This window comes from Eucyclogobius newberryi, unplaced genomic scaffold (genome assembly GCF_026437365.1).
Source record: "Eucyclogobius newberryi isolate DKJ021-1_F unplaced genomic scaffold, fEucNew1.0.hap1 SCAF_2, whole genome shotgun sequence".
NCBI classification, from domain to species: domain Eukaryota; kingdom Metazoa; phylum Chordata; class Actinopteri; order Gobiiformes; family Gobiidae; genus Eucyclogobius; species Eucyclogobius newberryi.
Window position 1 is genome coordinate 33,134,284 of NW_027315834.1, and position 14,132 is coordinate 33,148,415.

General features: G+C 39.8%; 1 protein-coding gene across 6 annotated transcripts in view; it reads left to right on the top strand.

The window, feature by feature from the left end:
- iqsec3a (IQ motif and Sec7 domain ArfGEF 3a) overlaps positions 1-14,132 on the top strand; it is a 95,514-nt gene that overhangs the window by 49,881 nt on the left and 31,501 nt on the right. For 4 of the 6 annotated variants that reach the window (XM_072455058.1, XM_072455059.1, XM_072455060.1 and 1 more), the window contains exon 3: positions 11,009-11,603. The exons of 1 other annotated variant lie outside the window; for it this stretch is intronic. In XM_072455058.1, coding sequence (XP_072311159.1) covers positions 11,009-11,603 — 595 coding nt within the window. Of the gene's footprint in view, positions 1-11,008; positions 11,604-12,028; positions 12,144-14,132 lie in introns of those variants that run through there. One more of the 6 variants, XM_072455062.1, reaches the window with a different exon arrangement.

Sequence of the window (14,132 nt, forward strand, 5' to 3'; positions counted from 1 at the left end):
ATTTTTCTTGAAATGTTTCCTTTTTTTTTTAGATTTTGTGCCCGCAGGCTTCATTGACAGGAAAGTAGTGTGAAATGGGGGATGAAAGAGAAGGAAGGACATGCAGTAAATTGTCCAGCCGCCAAAACATGTCAGGTAAATGAGCTATCGCTTTTATACAACTGTCTTGTAGAAGAAAAGCTTCCACTGCACGTCAGCTGATGCTTTTAGCTCTTCAACTCTGATCAAAGTGACCACAGTTAGTGCAGTTAGTGGATCTTTATTTAAAATCCATCACAGTATTCGGCTTTCATTTTTTAAGTGTAATAATAAAAGTTGCTTGGATGGGATTCTGTCCTTTAGAGAGTTCTTTGAATATCAATTTTAGATACTGAGCACAAATTGAATAGTTAAGTATAGAGTGAGTACATTGCATTATATTCTTGTTGCTGAGAAAAGGTTCCATCTAAATAATTATAGCTTATGTTAGAATACGGAATGATCTTTACTGCACTAAAAAGCTGCAATAGTTATTATTTTAGGGCAGATAATTAACATTCAGCAAATCACAAAAGCTGTAATTTTTGAAGTGTCAAAAAATCCTTCACAAACAACAAAATATGTTTTTTTCATTCTGCCTAAAAACTGCCAACAATAGTTTGGATCAGTGTAATGTGACATGTGAGTCATTTAATAGTGTTTGAGTTCATGGAGCTATTTCACTCTTTTTTCCCTTCCTTTTTTCAGTCAGTTTGTGTTTGAATGTGAACTTTGAATAGATTCCTATTATTGAAAATATACATTTCAAATAAAACTCGCAATTAGATATATTTTCCTAAATCGTACAGCCCTGTTTTGAATCACGCAGCACACTCATGATGCTGCTTTATGGAATCAAAGCAACGAGAGAGGCCTTGGGTTATTTCTCCATACATGGGGACAAAGTGCCAAATAGAAGAAAAAAAAAAAACTGTTATTTCTCTTTGACAGCCCCCACATAATAAGCAATTAACTGGTGAAATCATCAGGGTGAGGGGGTTTGCTCCAGTCACAGTGCCTCAGTGCAGCCTTTGAATCCTGTCTTAAGGCAATGTTCAGGATTGTTTCTGCTTCTGAAAAAACAAGAATGCCTTCTGTTGGTATAAACTTGCCTTTTATTAGCTGTACATTGTATACGCTCCACCAAAGGAAAACCATGGAATAATATGAGAGCGCAGTAAATTGTAGCGTTGAGTGTTAAATGAGTATTTGGACTGGAAGTAACCATGGCAAACCTATGTCCACTATAAGAAACAAGATGTAATTCAACAGTTCAACTATAAGTGCAGTAAATACATATATATATATATATATATATATATATATATATAATGTTTGGTTTTTTTGCTATGTTTTTGTGCTGCCTTAAAAATCGAAAAGGCACATTTATGTTATAGGTGTGGATTTATCTGTGACTGTTGGTGTCATTGCCAGTTCATCCTTGAAGTCGCCCTGAACCTCTCATATTTTATCTGCCGTCAGTTGTAGATCTCTCTGCCCTTTCCCCTCCTTTCATTCTTTGCTTCTCCAACTCTTTTTCAAGACCAACCTGATGAACTGTTGTTGTGGAAAAAATATCCCATTAGCATTGCACTGCTTTGGCCCCAGTCACAGTATAGTATCAGGGATGTGCATGTGGTCTAAATGTACCCTGGTTTCTTTCCAAGCATTCAAACACACATCTGGTGCTGGTTGACTGGGATGGTGAAGAGCTGCAGCCTTTTGTGGCCTTCTAGCAGGACAGGGTGTTCTTAGTTATGTGGTGTCAAGCTCTCCGTTATCACAAGAGCGTTCCATGTGTCTTTGGGGATGTGTAGACAGTATCTTCAAGAAGAACTCATGAACATTGCAGGTCATGAACATTGCCCTACAGATCTGAATCAGGACACCAGGACATCACGGGATACCACGTCTACTAAGCTGGAAGTGTAGGACGACGACAGCTTCTTCTACAGGCAACTGAAGGTTAAGACCCGCAATTCTACTTTAGCCTAAATAATCTAACAAGATACAAAAGTTGATGATGCTCAGTAATAGCATTGTAATGGGATGGAAATTGCAGTTACTATTTCAATCTTATTACAATGCTATTAATGCTACAACTTTTAAATTTGTCATAAACTAATCATAAACATGATTGATGACTCCAATGTTTCTGTAAATAATTTGTTCATTCATTTAATTGTTTTTAATATTTGAAGAGTTCAATAACAATATCTACAAAAACAATATCTACATTTCTCAAAATGGTCAAAAAGTAGTTGTCTTTTTGTCATCTCCTACAGATATTAAAAATTAACGTTCCTGTTCATGTTCCACTCTCTAATATCAGCTTGTACAACCGCAGAAGAAAGACATTTATTTTTATTTGAGCATGTGCAGACTGAGGAATACAGAAGGCTATTACAGTTCAGAATCCATCCAGGGGCATTTTTAACAAGCACACACTGGGGGCTCTAACGGGGTATCTGATGAAAAGTTATATTTTATATAGTATTTAAACTTAAATCATTTAACTTTCAAAAGAAGCCAAACTCTTCTGAAGCATTAGGGTCTGTGAAACTGTGCAGGATTTTACATAGGCTATAGATAATACCAAGAATTAAATGTAAGAATCTAAAGAATCTAAAATGCTCTAAAACAGAAAAGCAGTTCTGTTTTGAATAATAATAAGTTGAGTTCCCCTCAAAAACAAAAGCTATTGTCCCTTCTCCGTCCGTCCCCATCATTTGATCATTCTTTGCAAATATAGGGTCTTAAAGCTTTTTTTTAAATCGCTCAAAACATTCTATATATTTATTATCCTATGAGTTAGGGCTTTTATTTGACTATTTCACTGCACCTATAACTCTAATGTTCCTTTAAGAATGCTGGACAAACTAAAGGACTTATGGGAAAAGACTGTGCATTGATGGAGTGAAACGGCAGAAAACCAAGACTGCAGAGCATTTGTGATGGTGAAATTAAGATAAACTTCGGTTCATCGTTTGTTTCTGGGGTGTAACACAAACATATTATATAGGTTGTAATGTCTAATGTGTAAAATGTAAAAGTAATTAATCAAAGATCGACTGATCAAGTGTTTTTGAGTCCACAGACAATCTTCTGTCATTTTATTATGATTTGTGCTAAATGGCACAGATTAAATGTAGAGTTTATGTTCATGAAATCATTACTAAAAGGCACTTTTACTTAGTTTCAAAAAACAAAACAACTAAAATTTAATCTTTAGAGAGATCAATCAATATGATGAAAAACGTGGTGATTTCCTAGATCGTCCAGCCCTAGGTCAAAGTACTTCCTAAATATATAAAGCTTAAAGTAAACAAATTGTATTAATTTGTCAAACCATAAATAAATAATTCTTATATTTTTTATCCCAGCTTATATTTTCTTCTTTTAAACACTGTTACGCATGAGCTATATCTTTTGGCGTGTGAGATCTGTATTGATCGGCATCCTCATAACCGATTCATCTTCCCCATGATTGATCAGGTTCGGTGAGCAGAAAGCATAAAACCTCCAAACACGCAAGGACAATTTCATGCAATAAATAAAGTGCCTTGTTAAGTACCCAACACATACTCAGGTATAGATCTTTTGTTGTGAGGTGAGGTATGGAGGCTTCCTCTGCTGTGCATTGGGAACAAAGGAAGCAGAGACAATGTGGGCACGTGACCAATTTCAAGCTCATGATTTAAACATGCAGGTGCTATTTTTGTGGCAGGATTGGACATTACATTGACAACATAACAAAGGAAACAGTTCTTAGCTGCGACGTATGTTCAACCAATCAAAACATTGAGTAATTTCTTCTTTTGGGCTAATATTCTGGTTAGCATATTGTTTACTATGTTTTCCATTTGAATGAAAAAAGAAAAGAAAAGAAAATACAACACGAAATTAAAGAAACAAAACACATAGAGAAACATTTAAAAACGTTTAAATAGTCATAAACATGTAGTCTGGTGTAATCTGTTCCAAATATGTCAAATATGTCCATTTGCAAATTAAGCCTGAATGTTTTATTTAATTATTTATTTATTTATGTATGTATGTATGTAGTTATTTTTTTTTTCCAAATATAAATTCAGGTTCAGTTCCTCTTTACCTGCTGCTTTTTACCTTTTTGGCCCGCAGGCTTTATTGGACAGGACAGATGAGAATGAAATGAGGGGTGAGAGAGCGGGGAGGACATGCAGTAAATAACTCACAACGGCCAATGCTGAAAACAGTCTGCAGTGCTCCATTAAATATGTTTGTTCCTTCTTTTACCTTCAACAAATGTGATTGCATTTTGGCCTGCTATTTAGCTCAAGACTAGACGAATTACCCTATATTTATCTATGTTTTGGACTAGCCCAAAGTGGCTTGTGACTTACTGGCCGAGAGGAGGATTCTTCTATTGCAACGTTATCTATCCAAAAGTGGGTCACTACGCAGGCAGATCAAATCCAGCTAAATGTATAAAATCTTGACATTGATTGAACATTTTGAACTGCTTCAACAAGAACCATCAGCATAAATAAGTTATATCTGTATTTAGCTTATAGCATATAGCATATAAACTACATTTATATTCAGTAAAGCTGTTTGTTGGAACATTGTGCAGAAGGCCTGGACCAGCAGCCACACACAAGAGTCAGAGTCTGGGCTCCTGCCACCCTCATTTTTCTTCCCTCACGTCTAATGCTGTACATCTCACTTCCTCGCTGTCATTTTGGATCTGTCACAAAATGTTTCCTCCCCTTCTTCTCACTGCTGCATTTATAGCTACTTTTAAGCTAATAATTCTCTGTATTGTGTATGTAGTATGCATTACTTTTGGAGAGAAATCGGCGACTTAAATGTGCCTTGCAAAAATAGCTTAGTATTATTATATTTTTTCTTTATTTGGAGTTATAAAGTGATTTTTTATTAAAGTTCATTTTATTGCTATACATTAGTAATGCAGGGAATAGCTTTCTATAAGGTTTAGGGACATTTTAATCTTCTTTCTTTGACACTCTTTTGTTCTGAAAGCCTGTCATGACACAACTTTCACCATTTAAGTGTCAGATGGGCACATACCCTGGCCTGTAAATCTCTAGCTAGTTAATTCAGAATACATTTGGATAAGACGGATAACAAAACTACTCACCAAATCACATACGTACATTACTAAGCTGTCACTTATAGATGTATTTCATCCAAAGCCTCTCTGTCGTATATATCTGTGCATGTACTTACTTAGACAATGCTGAATTTGTATAGCACATTTACCCCTCACATAATCTTTTAGACAAAGGATACACGCTTATTTATGCAGAGACGTGTGCTCTTTAGTCTGCCCTTGTGCTCAGTCTGATGAACCGATTCATTCAGGAAAAACTGATGAAATACAAATGGATCAGGATTAACACAAGTGACCGAGTGATTCAATACTGTTGCCTTCCTGATTATCCTTTTACTCGAGACACATATAAGTTATTGTTTAAAAATGCATACAGAAAAAGAAAAAGGTTTAATAGTTCGCTGACACATTTGTGATTTGGTCTTTGATTGGCCTTTTCCTGATTTAAGCGGTTTTAATTTGGTTTGATTCTTGGTTTAGCCTAAGAGCATGGTTTAAACCAGTGGTTCCCAAACCTTTTTTGTCAAAGACCCCCCGGTTTGAACTGAGATTTTCCGAATCCCCATTTGTTTCAGATAAATATTTGTTACTATGCTTATTTTCCAGTCATATGAGTTTGATATGTGTAATTGATGACATGACACTCTGACCAGACAAAGTTGTTGAGACCCCCTGCGATCTCTGGCGACCCCTCTGTCCTGGTTTAGCCCTTTTGTCTGTAGGTGAGTCCTAAAATGGCAGGCTGCAGCGTCTTCTTCTGGGATCTCATTTGAGTTTGACTTATGCTGATGTTATGCCCTCCTCAGCAACTCTCTGGCTCCACTCCACCAGAGGACTGACCCTTGAACTCACTCACAAGGTCCAATATATTTCATCTCACCTCCTGCACACGCTGATGATGCAGCACAAGCCCTTTCACTAAGGTTAATGAAAGTCACCACCACAGTACAGCATTGTAATGCTACTACTGTACGGTAATTGTTTTACTCTGAAATCTCCCTTGAAATCTCCCTTTGCACAGTACGGTTTGATGTCACAGCCCAACTCACAGTGCAACATATGTTCGGTGCCTGAGGTGAACACAATAGCTGCAGGACTTGTAGAATTTACCCATCCCACGTACATGGAATAAGCTAATTTTAAATGTAGCACACGCTGTTTGCATCTCTGCTTTGGCCATACAGCAAGTGCATCGGAGGACACCAGCCTCTACTTTCCAGATATATTTTTCATTAATTTGCAAAACAGCAGTCAGCAAAAGCAGTCAGCAAAAACACGGGAAAAACTAAATCTCTACTGCTGCTCTTGTACGTAAATGCAAACTATTGCTGTGCATGAATGTTTGGTGCATAAATGCATTTATTCAGGACAAACAGAGAACGGAGCATCCCTGCGAGGCAGCACAGCAGTGCTCCAATAATAGGCTGTACATCTATGACAGGAGGATCCATAGTCTCTCATTAATATGGATCTTTGTACTCTTGTCTTGAGGCTTATCTTAAACACTAATATGTGCTATGGTTCTGAAGAATGGGAGAGGAAGACATAAACCACCTCACGCAATACTTGCATTTCAAAGTACATTGTCTAAACTAACTCAAATTAAAAGAACTAGGACTAGAAGAAGAAGAAGAAACCTGCAACAAGCTGGCCCCTGTCCAGGGTGTAGTCCGCCTAAGGCCCAAAGTCACTGGGATAGGTTCCTGTCACCAATGACCTCTAATGGGAACAAGCAGTAAATAATGAATGAATGAATGTTCTAGAATATTGTCAGCAAATAGGAAATACTGGATCAACTGCGGACCAAACCTTGACTAAAAGGTTGGTAGGTGCTACAGATACTGCTGAGAGGTGCAGTAAACATGAAAATAATCCAATGTAATAATTTCTGAAGTAAAGTACAGATAGCGTAACATTTTACTTGCATACAGTACATTTACTTTGTACTTGTTACTTTCCACCACTGGACTGAACTACAACAACATTTCACAAAATCACAACAGGATTCAAACTGCCATCACAAGGTACATTTTGAGAACCAGTGAAATTGAACAATGACTCCCCTCTTTGGCCTGTCAGCGCCATGCTAAATGTTGTGTTGTTCTGAATGAGGGCTGTTGAAAGCCATCCGTCTTATACACTGACATCGAGAGAAATGAGAGGTGCATCCAAGCTATGTCTCCTGGTTGACAGACAGTTTAACACCCAGAATGGCTCAATTTTCTGGGCTGCAGCAGGATGGCTGTCAGGCCGTGGAGGTGGAACTGACTGAATTATGCCTGGATTTGTATAAGGAGAATGCACATGAATTATCATCTGTAAATATGCCAGATACAGCTACACAACTAATACACATCTGCACCCTGGATGACAGAAGAAAAGCACAAAACCACATAAAAGCTGATCATATGTATCGCAAGATTATGAGTAAGGGAGACTGATATTGACAAAAATGAATATCAATTGATTTATTTTTTGTGTGTGCATGATCTCAATAACGATATACAGACAATATTTGAACAGGAATGTGCAGAAATGTGCCTGCAAATAACTTGTTAGAGGTTCAAATATCACACATAATGAGAACGGACCATTAAACTAACCATAAAAGTGCAGAAATATCACTTTGCACTAGATTACACTGCGTTTCAGCTTCTTTTTTTATAGTTTTAATGATAGACAATTCACTCAATATTCTAATTTTGCATATCTCCAAAACAATTGCTATACTCTGATTTGTTTGATACATCTCGCACCTCCAAATTACGAGATCACGAGACACAAAATCAGGTGCAGAGTCTTACATCATGTGAGATTTGTATGCGTGTGCGGAAGAGAATATCACCAAAATAAACCACAGTTAACAAGGGCTAAGCCGGGATAGCAGTGGACGTCTGTGTGTGCTGTTTGTGTGAGAGAGAAGTATGGCCACACTACAAACGACAGGGCACGGAAATGGATGTGTGCAACGTGTATGAAGCATCAGTTAGATTTCCGGGTGGGATCAAAGCCGAGTTGTTTACAAGGTCGGTGTGGAGCTGATTCACACATGCAGGACACAGAGACGTATTATTGTATGCTATCTGTGACAGCATGTGCCACCTCGTGAATAATCTTCTCCGAGCACCGTCTCCGCAGCGCCGCCACTTTTTCACTTCATCACACTTAGAGCGTCTCCTATGGATTATTTGGTGTCAGTTTATCAGGTGCAATGCAAAAAAATAAAAGTCTACATTTGGAGTTGGAACAATAGCACTGCAGCTGTAACACTGACAACTCTCCCTCCAAAGAAACCTGTTTTTTCCAGCCATATCTATTTTCGTGCGAGAAAGCCTCACCTGGAGTTGAGGGTAGAGGCATCAGACTATTTCTCTATTTATTATTCATCACTCATAGAAGCTCTATTTTAAAAGTAGCGGTTGTTAAGACACTTTCACCCAGCTTGTGCTCTGTCAAGTGAAATGAATAAGGCTAGTGTGCAGGAAGGCATAGCAGAGACTGGGTATAGCAGGGTTTCCTTCCATCCTTCTGATGTGCCTGTGGAGGAATTCAATAAAGATATTATGAAACTTTTTCCAGGACTTTTGACTTCAAAACTTTCCTATTTGGGCATTAGATGAATGAAACGATTTTCATTTGACTTTGCTCAAAGTTGCTCGCCTGTCTGCTTGCTCACTTTTGTCTCCTAATAGCGTCAGTTCCCATGTAATTGCTTTTCTGTAGTTATGATTGTTCAAACTGGGCTTGGCAAAAGTGATAATTCATCACCTCACCTACAGCAGCAATTTGTAATAGAGTAGATAACTATAAATCAACGAGTGTGAAATGTTTGTCTTGCTGCTGTGGCACTTTTTTTCACTATACATGTGTTGCTGAAAATGTTGAATGCTACAGCAGCGACCACAGAAGCTGTGGAGCCATCGCCCGGCTGATACGGTCATCAAATTGAATTAAGAGCTCTTTTGTGAAATTGTCATATCGTGAGTTACTATTCCTCTAATGCAGCTGTGAGTTCAAACTCAGACACTGTTTGCCACACATTTCTCCTTTTGTTTAGCCTCTGTAAGGCTGAGTGAGTGAGAGCTGGAGTTAACCAATCACAGTGAAGTGTGAACTTTCAAAATGAGCAGATGACTTCATTACCTCTTAAAGGCAATAGAGAAATAATAAAAAATTATAATAAAATAATAATTGTTAGAAAGTTGTGATCTGGCTCCAGCAAAATTGTGGCATACATTTGTTACCATATTGCCCACTGCTAAATATTCAATGGCTGCTTTGACCCAGAACTGACTCTTGAAGACACTACACATACATATTAAACACCTATGATGAACTTGATCAATTCTTCCAACTTACATTATTGGTGGGGGGAAGCAGGTGCAAAGAACATGCGATAACACAGGAAACAACACTGTAGAGATAAGGGACATTTGTTTGATTATCGTAAAACGTTTTTTTATTTGTTGTTGGTATCCTGTTTGCATAACTACCCAACATATACACCTACAGTTAAAGCCACACTGTTTGCATGACAGTCCTTATGTCCCACTGTGTGTGTGTGCGTGTGTGTTTGTGTGCGTGTGTGTATGTGTTTGTTTGTGTGTGCGTGTGCGTGTGTGTGTTTGTGTGTGCGTGTGTGTTTGCGTGTGCGTGTGTGTGTGCGTGTGTGTGTTTGCGTGTGTGTGTGTGTTTGCGTGTGTGTGTGTGTGTGCGTGTGTGTGTGTGTTTGCGTGTGTGTGTGTTTGCGCGTGTGTGTGTGTGTGTGTGTGTGTGCGTGTGTGTGTTTGCGTGTGCGTGTGTGTGTGCGTGTGTGTGTTTGCGTGTGTGTGTTTGCGTGTGTGTGTGCGTGTGTGTGTTTGCGTGTGTGTGTGTTTGCGCGTGTGTGTGTGTGTGTGTGTGTGCGTGTGTGTGTGTGTTTGCGTGTGCGTGTGTGTGTGTGTGCGTGTGTGTGTTTGCGTGTGTGTGTGTTTGCGCGTGTGTGTGTGTTTGTGTTTGCGTGTGTGTGTGTGTTTGCGTGGGTGTTTGTGTTTGCGTGTGTGTGTGCGTGTGTGTTTGTGTGTGTGTGTGTTTGCGTGTGTGTTTGTGTTTGCGTGTGTGTGTGTGTTTGCGTGTGTGTTTGTGTTTGCGTGTGTGTGTGTGTGTTTATGTGTGTGTGTGTTTGCGTGTGTGCGTGTTTGTGTGTGTGTGTGTGTGTGCGTGTTTGTGTTTGCGTGTGTGTTTGTGTTTGCGTGTGTGTGTGTGTGTTTGCGTGTGTGTTTGTGTTTGCGTGTGTGTGTGTGTGTGTTTGCGTGTGTGTTTGTGTTTGCGTGTGTGTGCGTGTGTGTGTGTGTTTGTGTTTGCGTGTGTGTTTGTGTTTGCGTGTGCATGTGTGTGTGTTTGCGTGTGCGTGTGTTTGCGTGTGTGTGTGTTTGCGTGTGTGTGTGTGTGTGTTTGCGTGTGTGTGTGTTTGCGTGTGTGTTTGTGTTTGCGTGTGCATGTGTGTTTGGGTGTGTTTGTGTTTGCGTGTGCGTGTGTGTGTGTTTGTGTGTGTGTGTGTTTGCGTGTGTGCGTGTTTGTGTGTGTAGGTGTTTGTGTTTGCGTGTGCGTGTGCGTGTGCGTGTGCGTGTGTGTGTGTGTGTATATGTTGCATGTCCGTGATAAATATTGTCACTTTTTATTTTGCTGAATATTATGTTTGACTCAAGCTTCTGTCACACACAAAGGTTTGGTGGTTTATGATACTTAGCTTTAGCGATAGCCCAGGGCAGGTACAGGGGCAGAACAAGTGAGGTCACACACAAACACAGGTAAACCCAGGCCGCGGTCAAGACGAGGTCAGAGCTCACCACGGATGCAGCAGCACCCTGACTCTGAGTTTTCTCCTCCTTTCTGCAGCGATGACCAACCTCCAGCGCCCTCTGGTGGGGAGGAGGGGCAGGGAGGTGAAGGCGAGGGGGAGAAGATTGAGATCCAGGCACAGCCCCAACCGGAACCTCCCCAACCGGAAGTCCCGCCACAAGAAGAGAAACCGTCTTCGCCAGTGCCGCAGAGCAAGCCAGAGATCCAACCACAAGCCCAAGAAGAACCAAAACCCCCTCCAGAACCACATCCAACTCCCCCTCCCACCCCTGAGCCCGAGTCTGAATCCGAACCAGAACCGGAATCTGCCCCACAAGTTCAGATCCCAAGTCCGATAGAGCCGCCACAGGAACTGCCGCAGGAACTGCCGCAGGAGCCCACACCCGCCGAAGCGGAGAAGAAAACGGAAGAAGTAGTCGAAGAAGTGGCAGAGGTGAAGGTGAAGCAAGAGGAACCCAAAGCGCCTGAAGAGGAGGACGAGGATGAAGGGAGCGGAGCAAAAGGGGGTATGGCAGGAAGGAGAGCCAGTCTGCACCACACGGCGTCGCCTCTCAGGGTACAGCGAAACGGGGCCGGATCACATCCCAAAACGTCCGACTATGAGCTCTCACTTGACCTCAAAAATAAGCAGGTAGGGTGTTGGTGTCAAGTGGTTTGAGGGTTGTGGATGTGTGTGTTAGTAGTGAACAGTTTTGTCGTTTGATAGACTTGTGATTGAGTTTATATTGGGGAGGGAATCAATGGAAATGAGCTTCCGATTCATAACCACGATCCTAATCACCACAGAGCCCCCTCCACATTCCCATGGCATTATCAATACATTGCATATTTTCACATTTCCCACCGTGCATGAAGAATTCCTCAAGATTGGTAACACGTCTCTAAGAATGAACTTAAATGTAGCTCTTGTGAAATAATAACGTTGATGTCAAACACTCGCAATGCAGTTGTCCGTTTGTCGTGTTGTCAAATGTTCCGCGAGCGTGAGTCGTAGCCGACAGCGAAGGCGGTTTAACGTGTGTCTGACTTGTTTTCTGTCCTGTTGCTGTTCACCAGGTCTTCATGTGCCATCTCATAATCACTCAAATCACATCGACTACCACCTACTATTCCATTCCCATTGTCATCCTTCCAACCATCACCCTCATCTCCTCCATGGACCCACAGTCAGGTAAGGCCGCCCAGCTTCCGTCCGTCCTCATTACACACAGACACATTTGGTTAAACTTAATAATAGAATAGCGTACCAAAGCAATACGCTGAACGAGAATCTCCTATCACCAAATGGAGGACATGCTGTGTTTTGCTGAGATCGTGCCTTTTCACTTTCTACCCCTTCTTCTCTCTCGTTTTTCTTTGAGTTTTGACTTCATGTCCTAATTCATCATTTTTCCCCATCTGAGTCCACAGGTTCTTACTCCTCCGCGGCTATTTCCAGTCTCCTAATCTATGATTGGAAAAGCAAACTCCTCTATGCGGCTGTGGACGGCCCTTTAGATAGTTGATCAGTGCGATTGATCAGCTGTCAGTGCGGTGGGGGGAGTCGCTGCCAAAGATCAATGTCAGAGTAATTGGATCTGCGCACTGGCACCATGATTTGCTGCGGAGGAACCATTGACTTAAATGTTAACTTCCGTCAAGCCTCCTACTTAACCTCCGTGATCCACATTGTTCAGTGCGTTCTAACGTAAAGCATCTAAAGCGTAAAGATAATTCCGTGCAGCATATACAAAAGTGATGGAGTAAACAGGTTTGAGTTTGTAGTCGCTTGGTATTTTCAGCTAAATTGAATACTTTATTAAAGGAGAATTATAACAAGGGGCCATATAATGTTAAGTTTTCATTGTCCTTAATCAACAGAATGATTATTACTATGAGGATGACTAAATAGTGCTTACAGTTTTTAATATGATATTCCATAAAACATATTTAATAATGCACTGTAGTATATGTATTATTAGTGCGTTCAAATTGTATTGTATATTGTTCCAGTAAGAAAGTAGAAATACAAGTACATACGTAATTCTTCATTAAACACCAAGTCATTTTACTTTGTATTAGTTCCACTTTTTTGTAGCTAAATAAATTGCAACGTGTGAATGCAAACATCACACATTCTGTCAGTTTCCATTAAAAGCCAGAAGAAAATCAACACATTTTGGGAGCTATAAACATATTGTCAGTGCTTCACAGTTTGTCACTAACTTTAGCGAGAAAACTTTCACATTTGCATTAGTTTTCCACTTAAAGCTCTGACTCTATGACACGATCCCTGAACTCACATTGCAAAGCCTTACCTATTTAAACTTCATTTGCAAATTTACGGAAAGTCATTAAGGGAAAGGCTAGAGGGGAAAGTCCTCGGCGTTTGCAAAGCATTCTTTCAGACGCATGATGAAGTGGTTACTAATGAAAAAGACCAGCTTTAATGATTGCTGCAGAGGCATAATTACTGAAAAACTCTGTGAGCAAATTTAACCGGTCTATCTATCAATATTTATACTGATATCACTAAGATATGAAATATTTCTTTCAACTGCCCAATACAAAATATATGAACTGTACAATTTGCATTCAAAATATGAATTTAGCTCAATTTAAAGGCGACAATCGACATGATGCAAATGCGACTTTAAAGAGCCTTTAACTACAGTATATTATGATTGTTTTCCCTTCTCAAATACACATTCAAAGTTATATTTAAAGAGATTTATGCATGTTTGAGTAACCTTTGCTCTCCTGCATTCAAGACGCCCACGTTTTCCCCTGCCCCCTATACACGCCCACAGCTCTTAACTTATTTCATTCTCAGATTATTATTATTTTTCCTCAAATCGGCATTGTTCTATAGCCATTTTGGCACAAATGGAAAGAAATCCTCTACTTGCTCCCGTGCACTAAAGCTATATAAAGTTTTAGATCAATATAGTGATTTGAAATGTCCAGAATCTCAAAATAATGATCCATGTTAATAATAATGTCTTTCTGTCTGATTTCATAAAATGTCATACAGCTAAAATGTATTTTGAAACCACAATCATCAGTATAATTAATAAAGAGCAAACAGTAGTATAATAACAATAGACAAGCACTGGGCTGTTCCTCAAAACACCAAATGAAATTGTGAGCTCCGATATATGAAATGGTTCAAACGTTGCCG